This window comes from Aphelocoma coerulescens, chromosome 5 (assembly GCF_041296385.1).
Source record: "Aphelocoma coerulescens isolate FSJ_1873_10779 chromosome 5, UR_Acoe_1.0, whole genome shotgun sequence".
Taxonomy (NCBI): domain Eukaryota; kingdom Metazoa; phylum Chordata; class Aves; order Passeriformes; family Corvidae; genus Aphelocoma; species Aphelocoma coerulescens.
In genome coordinates, this window is record NC_091019.1 from 50,047,801 (window position 1) to 50,066,203 (window position 18,403).

The following is an 18,403-nucleotide window of genomic DNA, read 5'->3' on the forward strand; positions in this document are numbered from 1 at the left end:
CAACTCCCCACTCAAAGCAGGGCCAACTTAAATTTTTTAGCTTAAGTGGGTTAGTTAATATAAGCACATATTTTTGAAATAAAAATACAGATTTGTAATCCAGCTATGGGTTTTGTACTCATTTGCCTATTAAAAAAATAATTAAATTAGAACTATAAACATTAAGCCATTAGAAGCCAATGTACAGGCCCATAGGAATAACTGGCCAGTATGTATGCTCAGTTCTAGTTTTCCCCCTGCAGTCAGCAATAATTATGTGATTTTCCCCAGTTTCACAGTAGAAACAAACACGTAATACCAGAACTAACATCCATATTTATGGCTCAGTTATACACACACAAAAAAAATCACAAGCTGAAGTCTAGCCTGTAGCTTGCCAATGTATTGGACTGAAAATACAGAAAGTACTAAAAGCAAAACAAAGGAAAGCATAGCTTAATAAAATCTGCATGTGCTTTGTGTAGGATGAATGTCCACAAAAGCAACACATGGATTTTCAAAACAAAAAGACCCAACCAACCAACAAAATTTAAAAAGTCAAACATGAAGGGACTAAAACAATTAAAAGTCTGACCATACAGGTATGCCTGTTACTTAAAACAGGTTTGAATAGATTCCTAAGATCACAAAAAAAGTTAGTTGCTTGCTTAGTTTATCACATATTTTAAATATTCCAAAGATACATTAGCATACAGTTTGAACATAAATTCTGCCTAAAATAGTTTTCATTTCTATAAAGGTAGGGGAGTGGAAAGCAGACAACTTTTAAATAAACCATACATTTCAGAATGCTGAAAGCAAATTTATTAACACATAGAAGTTTATAGTAAGAAGTTTACCTGGTAATCTCCTGCTGAAGCTGAGAAACAGTAGGCACATAGAACACTACTCCAAAATACACAGTTGGCTCCAAGGCATATTTGTCCAGCTGCTTTTTCAGAGGCTTGTCCAAATCTACCCATCTGCGTTGATTCTGCTTATTATAATACCAGAGACTGAAATATGTAATCTGAAAAAGAGCCATTGCAATGACGAAAAAAAGTTAATATTGTGATATTAGATAAAATATATTGTAGGAAAGTCTTGCTACTTAGAAATAAATGTTTTAAAACACTGACTAAGGCTATGGGCTATTGAAAACTTCACAGAGCTGCAGAAACATTTACCATAAAAAGCAGACACTACATTCAGAAAATCAACTTGCTTACACAAGGTCCCCCACCTAAAACTGTACCAGAACTACTCTTTACTTGCAAACAATTCATAAGTCGTAACTCTGTTGTGGCAATTCACAGATGCTAGTAGTAGACATTCATGTGTGACAGGAAATCTAAGGGAAGTGAGGAAGGCAAATGGAAAATGACATGGTACAGCAGGAGAGCAAAGCATGGCTTCTCTGGGGACTTGCTAGGCAGGCTCACATGGGATGCTGAAGGACAAAAGAGCAAAGGACAGCTGCTCAGTCAAAGCTGAGCTCATTAAAGCATATCCATGGCTCACTCCACAAGCAGGAAAATGACCAGATACAGCAGAGCAGGAAGATATCTTGCCTGAGAGGGCACCCCTGACCAAGCTAAAACAGAACAGACAGTATGCAATGAAACAGACCATCCCGAGAGGCTGAGGATGTCACCCCTGGAAGGCCAAAATCCCACTGGACAGCAACTTGAGTAACACCATCTAACTTCCATTAGATCCTCTCCCAGAAGGAGTCTGGATCAGAGTATTTTCCTCTTGCTCTTGTCTTTAGAACAGGACAATCCTAAATCCATACTGCAGAGTCACCCACTAAAATTTCAATTTCTCTGCTCTGTTTAAACTGGCTAAAATCTGCTACCACAGTACTGATTTCATGCAGTTCTGGACCAGCAAACAGATGTGGATTGGAAAATACTCATGTCACTATCAGACCAAACTGGATATCATAACTAGAAGTGTGAGGGAGGGAGATAAGTGAATGTTACAAATTACCAATTAACTCTGTAGGTATTTACATTAAAATTCTTCAAGTCCTCGCTACCTACCCTTTATTGTATGTAGAAATTGTAGAAATACCAACACCTTTAATCCAGTATTTTTCCTTACATCTTCTCAGACATTTTTAACTTACACAAAATAAAGCTTTTAAGGACAAAATTCTATAAAGCAGAGCAAATATTTATCATGATTTCTCTAAATCAATAATTTTGGTGAATTAGTTATCCAAAATTTGTGTCCCTAGCAAAAACGTATTTTCTGTTGTTTTCTCAACAGCTCTAGCATTTTGATAATTTGGAGCACAGATTTGAAATTCACTGGGGAGAAACAGCTCATAGTAGGAGAAGGCACTTCAGTACATTCCCACAAAAACTCACCAATACACACAGCTGAAAATTCATATACATACATCTTCTTAGTTTACAGTCTAAAAGGGATGAAGAGCCCACCCTCAGGGGAGTTCAGATTTTCCTTACAGCTCTGACAGGCTCACTATGTGTGCAACAACCACATATACCCTATCTCAAACTTCATGGACAGCACTGAATCAGTGCTCCATATCAGCACAGATCATCGAGTAATTCAAGGCACAAAAGTCAAGGTGCAGCATTAAATTAATAAAACCATCTATTCCATAAAAACATTTTCTCTGATATATTAACAAAAGTAGGAAATTAGAGCCAGTTCTAAGGCATAATGTTCCTTTGGCATTGCACACTGGCAAAATGTACTTCTTTGCTCCTCTCTAAATTAGCACAAACACAGTTCTAACTGATTGTTGGTGGGTTTTGGTGTTTGTGGGCTTTTCTCCCCCAAGGTTTAAAAAAAATCCTTTAAGTTAAAATTAGTGCTAGCTGCCATGTAACTGAAAAATTAGTATTCACAAGATAAAAAAATAAGTATGTTTAGACAAAATCTGCCTATTTAACCTTAAGATGCCTTCTACAAACTCTAAAACAACTCTGGCCCGCTGATAAAAAGACAGCCTATAATACAGAAAATCAATTCAATTAGAACAGTTCATAGAAGAAAAAAGCAGGTTTTTTTCCGTATAGAGGAAGATATCTAGAGAATGTGCAGAATGGGAAAGTCTAAAAGTCATGATAGACAACCAGACTATTCCCAAATGAGAAATAGAGTTCTCTGTAAAGCAAATCCTACAAAGCAAATTTTTCTCAGGTGGACACTGTGTGCCCATCACTTCTAAATTTTGAAAGCCATAAATACTTTGACTTTCAACAAGACAAAAGAAATATGGCTCTGAATATAAATAATATAAACAACATTGATTTCTAAATTTTCCAGTCCAGACAAACAAAGCTTGCTGATACCTTAAATGACATTTTATTTCTATTCTTCAATCCCCCAATCATTAGGTCACCACCACCACCCCACAAGGATATTGAAGACAGTATCTTAAATTCCATAAGATGTTGAGGAAAAAAACCCAAACAGTAGTACCACAGAAACTCCATTACGAAAGAAATACCATGTTCACTGCAACATCACATGCTGGAAAGGATAAAATGTACTGAAAAACTGACTACTCCTTAATCCTTCCTGCAGACCAAGTAAGGAAAGGAATGCGTATAAAAAGGTGTATTTCTCTTTCATCACAAGACTGTTAACACCATGTACGCAGTCACAGGAGCCAAAGTCAGGCTATGATGCTGACATTCTGCTCTGGCCCAGCCCACTTCTCTGACAGGACAACCACATCAGCCTCGGCTGAGCACCATCAGAAATGTAATTCCAACATTCTGGAAGAGCAGCGGCCATGGCAGCATGGCAGACTGAAAGCAAAGGGTAACAGCTACAGCTGAAAGACTTCTATAGAGGATATCACACAAACATGTTTGTAAACCAACTAAAAATACACCCCAAAAAAGTACATCAATTGTTTGAATAACTCACTTGCAGCCTTGGTGTACTTAAACCTCACAGAAGCACAGATGCATTAAAAAGGTGAGGAGAAAAAAGAGCACAAACTTCTGTTAACATCACCACTGTTTCAAACTCGCTGATATAAGATACTCCTGGTTCTACACCCTGACACCCATTTAAACTGAATGTATAGACTAATTTTAAGGCATGATGATCATTTAAGTAGATCTATTTCTTTGGAACACTGACTGCTTTTTATTGCCTACACACAGAACCAAGCAGTTACTGGCATAACAGTCTCAGAAAAATGTTTCCACGTTTTAAAATATCCTCTGGAATCCAGCACATCTTTAAACAAGCCATGTAAAATACTACAGACCAAAGCTGGTCTTCTGACTTCTATGCAAACCTTTCATTTCACTTCAAGGGCAGAATTTGATCCTGTGAGTTTTCAGAGGAGCTTATGCACCCTGGAATATTCGCACTGATTAAAATAGAACCCACTTTTATTCATTGCTATAACATTTTATTATTAGCAGCTCAGGACAACATCCAGTGCTAAAAAGAATGGCATGACATAATTCTTAAAATATGTTAGGCTGTTAAGATTAACACTACTTTGAGGTTCGTTTATTTTAGTGACTTATGACCAAACCCCTCTGAAGAAAATCAAATAGAAATAAAAGGAACTTAAAATTTCTGCACACTTAGTTTCTATCTATTTGCTTTCTGACACTAGAGACAGTAAATATTTTTGCATAAAATATCAAGAGCTATCAAGAACACAAAAGTACCAAAAGCCCCACACAGTATCTACATCTCACAAGTTGGTGGGAGTGGAGTCACTTCATCATTGAAGTCAACCAGACTTCCTAAGCTAAGCAGAGGAGTTTCACCAGGTATGAGTGCCACAAAACTACATTACTGCAGGTGACTATATTAGATCTTTTGGCATTATGTACAGTGAAAGTCAGAGAAGTGAGGCTGATCAGCCTTAAGAAGAGACTAAGTAAAATCTTACTGCGGACTTCAATTGCCTAAGAGCAGAGCATAGACACAAGACAGAGCCAGAGTCTTCTTGGAAGTAATCACCGCAAGTATGAGAAGTACTGGGGACAAGCTGCAGCGTGGGAAATTCCAGTTAGATCAGGAAAAAAAATTCACAACAAGACTAGCCAAACACTGGAACAGATAGCCCAAAGAGGTGTCAAATCTCTATCCTTGGAGGCACCTGGGTGGTAAACTCACCCAGGCAACCCACAAACCACCTGATTCTCCTGAGCAGAGGGTAGAACCATGCTACCCTTGGAGGTCCCCTGAGGCATAGCAGTGTTCAAAATTTACTTCAACCTTACATATTTAATAATATATTTTACAGTTAATTTCCATATCCTATATTATCCGTCTTAAAAAATATCTCATACATTACAAATAGACTGGAAAAAAAGAATTGTTTTCTAACGGTAACACAGTGCCTTCTAATTAATGTATTTGGCTACCTGCCTCAAGGGTACCTGAGGAATCACCATCCTAAGATGAGGCAAAAAAAAAAAAAAAGAGAAAACAACAGCAGAAGAATGCAATCAAAATATATTTTCAAGCTTTTCCTCCTTTACACTCATACATACAAATAAAACAAACCGTAAGACATCCCTGATCAGAATGCTGAAAACACCTTCTCATTATTGAAGGATAAGCACTGCAGTCAAATTCATTAAAGTCCAGTTAGCCCAAGGGCTCCACCACATCTAGCTTTACTATATGCTTGGATACAGAACAGCTCCTGCTATCAGGATAGCACAGTTGAAATAAACCACGTGCAGGAGAACTGGGTCAATGATCTTATACTAAGCACAACCACCAGATACCAAATGAAAGCTTTACCCTACACCCAATGTTAAGAGCTACAGAAGGAGACAACAGGCCTTGAAAACTCTCCAGAAACTCCATTCTTATCACAGCAGACAACTTCCTCCACAAAACTTCCCAATCTCTAGCTGAGAAAGGACTTGGAGCAGGCTGGACGGGCCAGTGTACAATATCCAGGACTTCCTGAAAGTGGTGGAGAAAAAAACCCCTGTGAGTCTCGTCATGTACCAGCCACCAAGTAGGAAGTTGCACTTCTCTACATACTGCCATACCAATTCTTCTTGCAGAAACAGGAGGACCACTGACTAAAATCCATCCTTTTCCCCCCATATTGAAGCTATTTACTGTAGGGTACTTTTTGCCTAGACTGTTTTTGTTGTTCTAGCACTGATAAGCTCTTCAGCTGTAGTTGCAGGAGGGAATACTTAGCAGAGTAGCTGTATGATCAAAGAGACAAGTTATTCTTAAATCTTAGTTCTTTCACAATGGAAATCTTTTTTCCAGCACTCACACACACAATTATTTTCTCCTAACTACTCTAATACAGATTTCACAAATGCTATTTGAATGAAGTAATTGCCAACCATAGTTTAAAGCAAAACAGAAGGGATAAGAAATAAATAAGCAAATCAATACCTAGCAAGGTAATCTGATGTATTCTAGTTTATTCAAATGAAACACTGTACAAATCACAATACACTGTTTTACACCCTTCAAATATCTTGAATAAACAATCTTCTAACAGGTTCTTCATCAGAACATTCGACAAAGGTAAGCTGACTAATTTACAAGGTAAAGAGCCATACCCTCATAGAGCACAGAAAACATGATATCCAAGACATTTTAACCTCTTGCAGAGATAGGTGAGTTATCCACATGACCAGAAACGTAGAAATACACTTTTTTTGGAAAAAAAAAAAAAAATACTACTTTTTCCCTCCACTGTTCAAGGCTCTGAGAAGGATGAACTCACGTAACTGTTTTTGAGTCCCACCTTACACATCACTGACATTAGAAGAAGTATCATGTTCCCATTCACCAGAGGCTTAAATTCTGATTGCTTTACTAAAGGGAAAAGCCAAATTTCAAAGCAGTCTAAAAATACTAAGCAATAAAAAATGCCTTTGCTTCAGAAGTAAAGAAAACCTCTTCTGTCAAGATTGGTATAAAACTGTACAGCAATTTACTGACATGATGGTAAACAAAATGCAATTAAGTTGTATATTCATTTATAAAAATGCTAAAGAAATCAGGGGCAAGGCTTTCTTACTGCCATTATTTTTTTCATGGAAAAACCTTAATTTTGTGCTGTTCAGCGTAATAAGACTGAGTGCAAACCCTTTACCTGAATGTGTATCTTTTTTTCTTCAGAGGAAGAAATAATTGCATTGAGGCAGTTACTGATTTTTGCCTGACTGCTCTGTCCTTCAATTTATCTTGGTTGCTAAATTACAATCATCACACTCATAATTAATACATGTTTTAGATGGACTCAAGTTTGCTTTTCAATAAAGTAGCATCTTTTAAACTAATGAGATTACACACTGAAGATCTGCATTCTTAAATATATTCCTCCATGCCAATTTCTCCTTTCCTAATTTTAAAGAAAATTTGGTTCAGAGAGGCAACCACAGCAGCTCAACTACAAGCACTGCTTCTCCTCTTATTTCACCAAGCATCAGCTAAAACACTGTCAGACTTTGATACAAGACATAAATATAATTATGTTAATGATCCCTCTGTCATGACATGGCCCAACTCTTATTTGTCAGTTAATATGGTTACTGATACATATAGGCAAGAATATTCACGGTTGCACTTGGTCTTATTTTAAAAACACTCTTTTCATATGAAAAACACATTTAAGAAACCACTATTATGAATTAAAGGTATTTTTTGGGGTTTTCTCCAACAGAGAACTGATATTTTAGAATTCAGAGCAAAGTTTTACATCACAGTTCAAGCATTTCCGAAGCACTGTTTCAGAACTTTGAAGTTATTCAGGATCCAGATAACCTTGGTTCCTTTTCCTCTGCACGTCCAAAACAAACACAGGAACTTCCATATGCACAACACATACTCTCCACAGAAGTTCCCTGCCATTGGTTCTTGTACTCTACCACATATCTGCACTTAAGTTAGACTCTGCTTGTACACAGTAACAGAATTTGCCCCTTCTCTCTGGTTTAGAAGTGCTATTAAAAAAACAAAACAAAACAAAACAATCAACAAGAGAAAGGCACCAGTTATAACATCTCCTGCCAAACCTACCTAGCTAATATACCTAGCTGTATCACAATGCTCTAAAGATCTCTGTATTTTCAAGGATTTTATTTGCATACTAGTGCCCTAGATGCAAGATTAGCACTGTTGCACATACTTTTTACGGTAGTTAACCAGCAGAGCTCTCAACAGTTTTTCAAAACTTGTGATTCCAGAATGGTTTTCTGTAACAACTTTTTGCATAAGTCAAGTTTGGTTATAGTTCTTTCACAGGATAAAAGACAGACTGTGCTACAATGGGTAAGTAACTTATGTTCACTGTTCGCTTTGGCTTCTTTCCCCAGTTCCTCTGTTGAAGAGAGCTGGATTACATACTCATTCCTGATGAGTCACATTCTAGGAATACCAGAAGATACTCAGTTTAATGAATTCATTTCACTTGTCTACAGAGTTTACCATTCAGTAAAAAAATATTGTCAACATACACAAATCTTCCTAAATGCTAACTATGTGTCCATACTAGTACACAACTTGGAAATCAAGAAGTACTCATTGGAAAATCAGAAGAAAAACAGTGTTTAGCCATGCAATGCGTAATTTGAAGATTACTCATTTACATAAAGATCTGTTAAAACAAATATCTTAAAAGATGGCACACCATTAAAAATAGCTCAGTTCACTGTTCAAATTCAGTAATTCCAGACTACACCAGAAAGAGGCATTCACAAATGTTACCACTGAATGTGTAAAAAATGGTAGAGATTCCCCTAAAGCCTCCTGCAATAAACTGTTTTGAAGATGCTTGGGAACTGCTCGTCCCAGCTGCGTAGGCCATATACAGTAATCTGAAACTGATACCTTGGATTTGAGAATGGTCCCGAGCCTCAGTATCCAAATAAACAGTCATACTTTCATGTTTAACACTTGGAATCCACCTTCATGCTTTAAGGCAGTGAGCTTTAAGCTCAGTGCACTAAAAATATGCAACTTCTTACAGAAATATTTTGTGGTTTACTGTATTAAAGACTAAAGTTGTTTTTGCAAATTTAAGAAAAGTGTTGAACACATTTTTCTTTCTGAAAACTTTCTACTAAGCAAGCAGTGAGGAATGATGCAGTATCTGCTTGGCAAATCTGACTATTTAAAGGCAGAACAACATTTTTTGAATGCAAGCTCTGGAAAGTAATTTATATCCCTATTTTCCACTCCCTTTTATTGCAACACATTCTCCTGCCAAAATAATCCATGCAAGAATGCATGACTGAAGGAATCTGCTCAGAGTTCAATAGTTTACTGTCAACTCCCTTAGTCTGATATATGACTCTTAATTGAGGGAATTGCATCTCTTGCTCTCTCTTTTTTTTTTTTTTTTTTTAGTTTTTAAAAAGATTTTTAGGAGTGGTTCCAAAGAAAGAGATAATGCTGAAAAAACCAGCATCTCCAGCGCTCTGTGACTAGTTCAATAAAAGCTAGCAGTCATCATTCAGGAAGACAAAGCCTTTGCATTTTGCAAACAGTAAAAATTCTATACTTTCTGTGACTTAGAAGTTACATCTGAAAGTGGATAGATAAAATTGACAAACTCCATTCACACAACAATAATTGAATTCTAAATATATGATACCTGATGTGTTTTAAGTAAACACTAAGACTACAAGCGTAGCTAGATTCTCCCTTTGCTAGAAGGAGAAAGATTAAAAAAAGAAGGCATAACCTTGCAAAGAATTGCATTTTCAAAAATAACTGTATGCTAAAAAAACGTTTGGAGACTCTACAAGAATGCATATTGTAATTGAAAACAACCACAATAAACAAACCCTTATAAGTTAATGGCTTCACATCTATTTAATTTTTCATTATTCTCCAAACAGGAAAAATAAAAAGCATTTATGAAAACAACTGACTATGTATAACATTTCCCACTGAGGAATCCTACAGTAATGCATGCTGTGTAAAGTAATAAATGTTTGCAGGATTAAGTTCTAAATATATTTGCTCAATATTTGAGCAAAGTTACCAACAGTTGCCATTGCTTGACAATAAAAAGATAACATTTTAAAATATCATAGCTATAAATATAAATTTTCATTATTATTTTCACAATTACTCATATTTTGGTTACCTAAGTCCAAGGTTTTCATCCTGTATTTGAATCCCATAATCAAAAGGTCATTCTATGGTAGACCACAGAACAGAACAAAAGCGTATTTTTCAGAACAATTTTAGCAACACTAAACTTGTATCACTAGCTTTCTCTCTCCTGCCCCCAAGAAGTGCACATGCAGTCACAGTGCAATGACTACTAAATGAACTAAACTAAACCCTTGGAGACTCTAGGGGGAAATGTCAATTCACCCAGGATTGCGAGCATTCGAATACTGCATTTAAAACCACCTGTGCTCCACAATTTTATAAAATAATGACATTGGTTCATATGTTGGTAATCTTTGTAGATTTCCATCAGCATTTCAAAGCTTAGCGTTTCAGAAGGAATTCACTCAAAACAGGAGATGTAGGAATAATCACTAAATGTGTGAAAGAACAAATTTCAGTTCCAAAAGAATCCTTCAAAATATCAATTAAGGAATTTTTGGGAAAAAAAGTCAGCTTGAACGGATATTGACATATCCAACTAGCACAAACCAGGTCTCATCATAAGGCCAGCACTCAAATCTATATGACTATATATGTGCTCCAAGACAGTGTCTGCAAATACATTTGTGGTATTTAAACAAGCAAGACAAACAGTTGGTCACTGGTACACTTACCACATTTTGTGCTTTAGATTCTTTTCACAGCACAAATCCATCAGAAAAAAAAAAAAATACATGCACACAAATAACACGCTGTCTTATGACTCAAGTCTTGCTGTAGTTTTAACCATGTTGCTTAGGTAGAAATTATTTTCTTGCTTTATGGTTTTTTTTAAAGCAGAATTCTCAGCACTGTCACATTTAAAAACCTGTTGCTTTGTTTATCATTGTAAGCTTTTATTCACCGACACTTCTCACATTTCCTCCCCGTGGACACTATCTAAGCTCTGTAATGTAAGTTTGCAACTGTTTTGGAGTAATCCAAGTCCCCATAAAGACCAGAAGGTGAAGAAACAATGGGAACACAGGATAGCTGCTCCAGTAAATAAACTGCCCTACATGGCAAGGATTTACCACACAGGTCATCTAGTACTAGAAACTAAAGTTATGCCTTCACTTGACAACTCGCTTACCTCCCGCAATTCAAGCCTCTGAGCCACTGCTTCCAGACTTTCCTGGCCCGTGCTTTCCACCGACAGAGTGAACTCCACAAATTCATTGTTGAGCAGCTGGATACGAGCCACCAAGCAACTCTTGCTGGATACTGTGTAACGTCGAGTTCGTTTCAATTTTAACCCAAAAGGTAGAGGCATCTTCTTTTTCCCCAGAGATGGTTAGTGATAAAGAGCTGCTACCACTGAGATCTTGAGAGGGGACGAGGAGAAGTTATCTCCTCTCAAAAGGTAAGGAGCTGTAAAGTCTCCAGAGATCAACCAGCAGCAGCAGTATCCATTAAAGCCAAGCAAGTTTTCCACCAAGAGACAAGGAGAAGAGACATCCACTGGAGTCCTAGTAAGGAACAAAAGAGAAGAAATGAAAGAATCAGAAATACTTCGACTGAAAGGGGAATGGCAACATGGGAAAAATAACATGTATATTTTTTCTAAATCTAAATAATCAGTCTACCTTTCCAAAATGCAGGGCTGTATTCAAATAATGAAATATGTACCAGAGTTTCTGGTTTTTCCACAGACAACATTGGGTTTTGGCAAGTTGATCTCTTTTTTTTAAACTCACAAGTGAATAATGAGTCTTAATCACGTGTGACTGCAATGTCTTAAAATAAGTATTTATAAACTGAATCGGTATTTAAATGAAGTATGTCTATGAAATCTGAGTTGCCTAAGGTATTTGTAATACTGAACAAAGGCATTTTCTTTAAGAGTAAATTCAGCAATCTGGCTTGTTTTTCAGAGTGTCGTGCAGGCTCAGCCACTATCTGCTGTTGGATTAAACACAAAACCAAGCCCCATAAATGATAAAGCAGAAAAAAAAAAGAAAGGCTAGAGAGGCATTAAAACTCACACCTTAGCCATTTTCTACCAGACAATTAAAGTGCAATTTCTCTGATCTTCGATGGATTACAGCAAGCTGTGCCATTATTCCTTATGCTAAAGCACTGTATGATGCTTCAGGTTATGCTTTGCCTCACCAAGAGAGTATGTGAATTCTGAGAATCATTTATTTTCTAATCTTTCCTTGAAAATCAGACTACAGGTATACCTGTACAGGTACACCCATTTCCCCACCTTTTTGCAAACACCTTCACGCCTCCTCTCCTGTCAATTCCATTCCAAGCTTCGCCTTTCTCCTCTTCCAAGTGTTTTCCTAGCGCACGCACCCTAGTCTGTGAAATTTGCCACAGCGGCACGGAAAGGTTTGGGCTGGAAGGCGCCTTGAAGATCTCCCCGCTGCACGCCGCTTCCCCGGGTAGGGCTGCCATTCCCCGGGCAGGGCTGCCATTCCCTGGGCAGGGCTGCCATTCCCCGGGCAGGGCTGCCATTCCCCGGGCAGGGCTGCCATTCCCTCGGCGAGGCTGCTCTGCCCCGCCGTGCGGGGCGGCGGCGGCGGGAGCGACCCGGGGCCCGGACACCGCCACGCCGCTTCCTCTCGCCGCCGGCTGCCGCCGCCCTGGGCACGGAGCTCTGCCCCTGCTCCTCTAGCGGCAGGGCTGCCCCGACGGAGCGGGGAAAGAAAACAAACGCCTGCTTTTCGTTTTTCGTCTTTTTACAGGCTGGCATGTAATAGTAGCACATACTAAAAGGCGCGATTTGATTCCTGAGGACTCTCAGGATGACCAGACAGGAGCAACGTGAGGATATGCATTTCTTTGGAATGGAGGAACCGGAAGAAGCAGTCTTCTCAGCACACCTGTTCTTAAACTCAAAGGTATAGCTGTAAACAAACAGATACCACATTCTCCTTGGACGTTTATACACCCACCTAGAAACTTATCCAACATAACCACAAACTCTTTAGGCTGAAAACCCCGTATCAGACTCCCTACTGCCCAGCCAGCAGCACCACAAAGAAGAAAGGAAGGTGGAAAGACATAAAAGGCCTAAAATGGGGAGAAAGAGGTGGCAGCATGGCATTTTTCCTCAATGACATCTTTGCAATCCTACTCCAAAGAATGACCAGAAGCATATTTCATGACATTGTTTCTGATAATCTCGAAGCAGTTCTACCATTCAACACAATCTCCATCCTCAACAGATACCACCTAAAATCTCAGCTGAATGAGAAAACAATCCTCACCCAAACACCAACTAATTTATTTTTGGGTGCAGCTGTAGAATAAGTAACAAGAGATAACAACAGGTTTCCCTGAAAAATTTAGGGACACAGAGGGAATCCTCACTTTATTACTTGCTCTGCACTTTGATCCTCCAAATCCAGCCCTGCTTGAACAGCACGCAGGGAATGCTCTACAGACAGAAGCTTTTAGTCCCCTGTCCACTGCCAGCACTGGGTTTATTCCTGGCAGAGTAACTTGGCTGGCTGACCTCAGCTCACGTCCCTAAGGTCTGATTTTCCAATACATTCTTTGCACAGTTAGGTGTTTTCTTTGGTCCTACAGCAGTGAGAGAAACCACTTTACTAGTCTGTGAAAGCTACAGTCAGAAATGCAGAAGTTTTTCAATCTCAGGTTTTATGGAGTACCACTGAGCATGAAAGACTTTCAATCTTGTATGCCCATATCAAGGGTTAGAAAAGTATTCTAAAAGAATGGAAAAAAAACCCCAAAAATCACTAACCAGAGGCTAACCTGACAGGTGAAATTTCCAAACCATCTAATACTGACATGAGGCAGCCTCAGACTTTCAGTTATTTCACTATGCAAACTGGTAGCAATGCAAACATAGGAAGGAAGTTTAGAGCAGAATTTTCAGAATGTACCAGCCAGGAGCATTATGATCTGTTGTTTACATTTAATGCTCCACTGAGCATTTACCCTAAATTATTTCATTTTAGTACGTCTGACGTAGTCTTCATGACTTCTGACACCCATTTATAACAAGAAAAACATAAGTAATTAACTTCCAGACCACGTCACAAAAGAGAAACTAAAAAAAAATTTAATAAATTTTGTAGAATTAAGGCAAATTTGCTGAATAACACCAGGGTATCATTCAGTATCTTCTACTGCTAGCCATGTGTAGTTCTTGCAAACACAGCTGTGCTGGTTTTATTCAGCAGCTGTGCATTCTGCAGTCCTAGGTGCTCTCAAATTTGCCTGCTGCATTACTTTAAATTCAGACCTACCTGCATTGTTTTAAGCTACTTTAGCAAAAACTCATGGCTACGTACTGTCAGGAGTTACAAGTCCAACTGATGACCTTTACAATAACAACCCTTTATTTACCAAGCCTGGAATTTTCATGCAACAGCTAAAAATGTCTTTAGTGGCCAAACTTTGTACCTTTATATTTCAACAAAAAGCTGTAGTTTCAAAAATACTATATTAGAATTTCAGCAACATGGCTGGGACTAATGTGTGATTACTAAGCATTGTGTGTATCTTTCTCCTTTACCTTCACCTCCCAGTCCCCCCCCCCAGTTATTAGCATTTTACTTTACAAATATTTTTGAATAGACTGCATGAATGACAGTAATCAAAATAAAACTGCAATTTATGATGGTGAAAAAGGGTTCCTATTACTTCACATTCTTGAAATACATATATTTATATCAGAAATATTTGAGCAGCCAAAAAAATAATCAAAATACTCCACCCTCTCCTTGTTTTACCAGTTAATCTTTGACACGACTCTTGGACTGAGAGAGCAGCAGTAAGTGCGTATCTCAAACTTCCCCCACCTCCAGAAGCACAGTCCCACAGCCTTTACTTTTCGAAAAGTAAATGGTTGTAACTCTTCAGCCTTGCGGTACACAGCAGAGATCAGCCGCTGTTTTTACTGTGCCCGCTGTCTTCCCCTTACCTTGCACAGCGATCCAAAGACCCCGGGTCTCCTTTCACATACGTGTGCCCGAAAAAAAACCCCACCGCTCCAAGACTTCTTCTCCCAGAGCCATCTCATCTGTATTCCTCGGGAAGTGACTTACTGTGTTCCTCTTGTCCGAAACAGCTGCTATCTCGGCTAACCCACCTTCTTCTCAGATCACTCATAGTGAAAACATTCCTCACTTCCTGTCTCAAAAAACTTGCTCTGGATATCATTCCACTGGGTAAAGAGCTGGGGGGTGGAAGAAAATACTACAACGAAATAAACCTGTGCCAGCCAGCTCTTCAGGCGGCCTCTTTCATGTGACGCTGATCCGCATGAGCGCAAATTGCGTTCTCAGGAATATTTTCAAGTCGGCCGTCCCTGTGTGCCTCTGTGTGTGTGCATTTAATTTCTTTTCCTGGAGGCGTTCCCCTCGCTCTATCCATGCGGAAGGATACGCTGAAAGAATTAAAGCGAAGGCCCGTATGCTTGTAGCCCATTACCTCAGAGAGTTGGAATGCCTGGCAGGGAGAATGTCAGCAATGAACAGCTGCTTCTCTGGCTACAGGGGCACTACAGAAATAGGGGTTACAACAAATAGCAGGCAATCCTTGCTTTTTTTTAATCATATGATCATTTATTTTAAGCCTTTCCAGTTAAGGCAAATATCTTACCAAAATTCTGTTGGTCTTGTTTTCATACAGCTTGAAAATATTTTTAAGGTTTAATTCCTATGTGCCTTACCAAATGACCTATGCACATACATTTATGTCCTTGCAAAGTTTCAGCTGCTGGCGAGATACACAGCAAAAAAAATGCAGACTAAAGGCTGATCTTTCAGCCCCTGCCTGGACTTAAAAACTCCCAAAGGTGTCACTACAAATTATACCCTTAATAACAACTGCCTTAGCAAGCTTTAAATGCATATAAATTCAAGAATATTTACAGTGTTTAACTGTTTAATGCAAACACCATAAGAGGAGCTGTGCTCCAGTCTCACAAGCATATGAAGACCTCTATGGGTTTGTGTGCATGTGAAATCAACGATTGTTTCATGCAGTTTGGAATATTATGGCTCTCCACATTGAGTGAACCAGGCAAAAGTATACAGAAACTTGGAACCAGTCAGGGATGAGGAAAAAGGTAGAGTATGTGAATGCTGACTAATAACTGTAAAACCTAGAAAGTGTTTTGGTAATGTAAAGTGCATAAACATGCTACTGTCTGAGCAGGTTTAACCTGCAGGTCAACTATGCAAATAGCAAGTTGTTCACAAGAACACTAATCTCAGCTGAAATATGTAGGTAATTTTGTACTATAATGAATTTTTCTGAGTTATTTCTCCTAGACACATCGTCTTTCCCGAGATCAGAGGTGTTTCTCTTTTTTCCCCTCCATACATCAGCCATAATTATGATTAGCAGTTCATAAGCAATATATAAAACATTAGTTGGGGGAATCTTACATTGAGTAAAATTAACTAACCTTGAACTAACCTAAATGGATACCCTTTCCTAAAGGTGTCTGCTAGAGGACAGAACTGCAGTTACTTGCCAGAGAAAACTCACTGATACAATGTATAAAAAATCCAAAATTCGGGATTACACAGGCAACCCCTCCTATTTCTAAACAATTAATACTGGAAACAAAGTCTGAATTCTCTTATCTGTCACATTTCCTATTCTAATTCTTCATCACACCCTTTTCCTGCCTGATTCCCTGCCTAGAACTTGCATTTATTAGATTTTCCTTGCTTTCCATAGTTAGTACTTGCTGCATTTTTCTTCTTTTCATTTACACTAAAAACACCTCATCTAAGAAGAGACAGCTAGGACATTGTCAGTGTGCTCCTCTGCAGCCTACTTCTTCTTTTGAAGCTCATCACATTTTCATTCACAAATACTTTTTTTCCCCTCTGCTTTTTTCTTCTTATAACCCCAGTTTGTGTCCTAACTTTGTGTTTTTCAGCACCTTTTCCATTTTGCCCCACGTCATTTTTTTAATCTCACCACCTTTATATTACCTGCTTTGCTCCAACTCTCAACTCCAATAAAAGGGACAAAGAGACAAAGGCATCCATGAACATGTGATGGACTCTGATAAAGACACATAAGACGTAGAGTGATTACCTGAGGGCACAATCCTGAGCTTCTGCTTCCCCCTTTAAGCCCTGGTCAACACTCATGACATTCATGGTTCTTGACTTCATCTTTGCCGTACTCTTTATTCTGTTGTTGAAGTTCATCTGAGGAAACAAATTCCCACAGCTGAATTTTGCACCCCTTGTTCTATAAGTACAAAAGAAATTTTCTGCCCACTGGGTTGAGTATGGCCTGCCCATAGTGGAACAGGGATAAACCTATTTGTTTCTCAGAAAAAGAAACACATCCTCCCTTCTGAGATAGGTTTTTGGAGGGTTGGTTTTTTTTTTTTTTTTTTTTCCTTGGTCCAAATATGTGATTGCAGTTTTGAGTTATCAGCCAATAGGCGGAAGTTGATGCAAATATTCACCTTATTTCAGTTCTGGTGGAACGCTCCCACATCTGGTCTTTGTATTGACTAAAGGTTAAACAGAAAGTTGGAAGCAGAATCAGCCACCCTCCAGGGAAAAAAATGGTGTGCAAATATATATTCCTCAGCCTAGTGGAGAGTTACCCAGTTGTAATAAAAACACAGGCAGGATAATCCGGAAACTACTAAAAGATATAGCAGTCCAGGTGGCTGCAGCTAGTTTTCGTCCTGCGAAGAATTCAGACACCCAGCTGCGGTGGTCAGTAACCCAAGTTTAGCATGTAACTTCAGTCATGGTGAGAACCCATGATTCCCTTGTTCTGCCTTTTGCATGTTTTCCCCTGATTGGCTAATATTTTGTCTTCATGTGTTATGTATGAAGTTATGTATATTCATTTTCCTTCTTTAATATGTATTAGTTCTAGAAAGTTCCTTGTTCCTCGACGCCCCATTGGATCCTTCCATGAGTCCCTCCTGTGTGTTGTTCCCATTGGTTCCCTTCCTGTCAATCCCACCTGCTTGTCTCTATCCCATTGGCTGAGAGCCCTTTGCCCACCTATTCTGTACCCAGTATAAGATCCCTGGACCCTCCCACCGATTGGCTTCTTTGTCCTTGTCTTTTCAGTGGAATAAATCTGCGTGGAATACATACGGAGAGTCCCCTCTCTTTAATTCTTTATCTTCTCCTGAGTGCCTGCTAAACTGCGACAGAAGGATACAGCTCCTTTTGGGTGAGGAGCTCTACCCCGTTTTCATTGTGTGTTGGGCACTGAGTGCCACCTTCCAGAGGGGTTTCAGCGTTGACCTCCGGGCTTCTTTGTGTCGCTATGCGAGAGGTAAAACCCCCTTCTGGCAGCTCCCAGTGGCTGAAAACCCCTCTAAAAAGGGGCTTTCCCA

The 18,403-nt window shown here is 38.9% G+C and overlaps 1 protein-coding gene across 4 annotated transcripts in view; it reads right to left on the reverse strand.

The window, feature by feature from the left end:
• Nucleotides 1-17,757, reverse strand: part of PTPN21 (protein tyrosine phosphatase non-receptor type 21) — a 48,850-nt gene extending 31,093 nt beyond the window's left edge. Inside the window, exons 1-6 of one of the 4 annotated variants that reach the window (XM_069018038.1) lie at nucleotides 17,651-17,754; nucleotides 17,507-17,554; nucleotides 17,125-17,240; nucleotides 14,990-15,454; nucleotides 11,180-11,555; nucleotides 840-1,009 (exon numbers count right to left, since the gene is read on the reverse strand). In XM_069018038.1, the coding sequence (XP_068874139.1) occupies nucleotides 840-1,009; nucleotides 11,180-11,359 (350 nt within the window). In that variant the 5' untranslated portion in view covers nucleotides 11,360-11,555; nucleotides 14,990-15,454; nucleotides 17,125-17,240; nucleotides 17,507-17,554; nucleotides 17,651-17,754. Of the gene's footprint in view, nucleotides 1-839; nucleotides 1,010-11,179; nucleotides 11,556-14,989; nucleotides 15,455-17,124; nucleotides 17,241-17,506 lie in introns of all 4 variants that reach the window. The other 3 variants (XM_069018041.1, XM_069018040.1, XM_069018039.1) reach the window with 3 other exon arrangements.
• Between the last annotated feature and the right edge of the window lie 646 nt (nucleotides 17,758-18,403).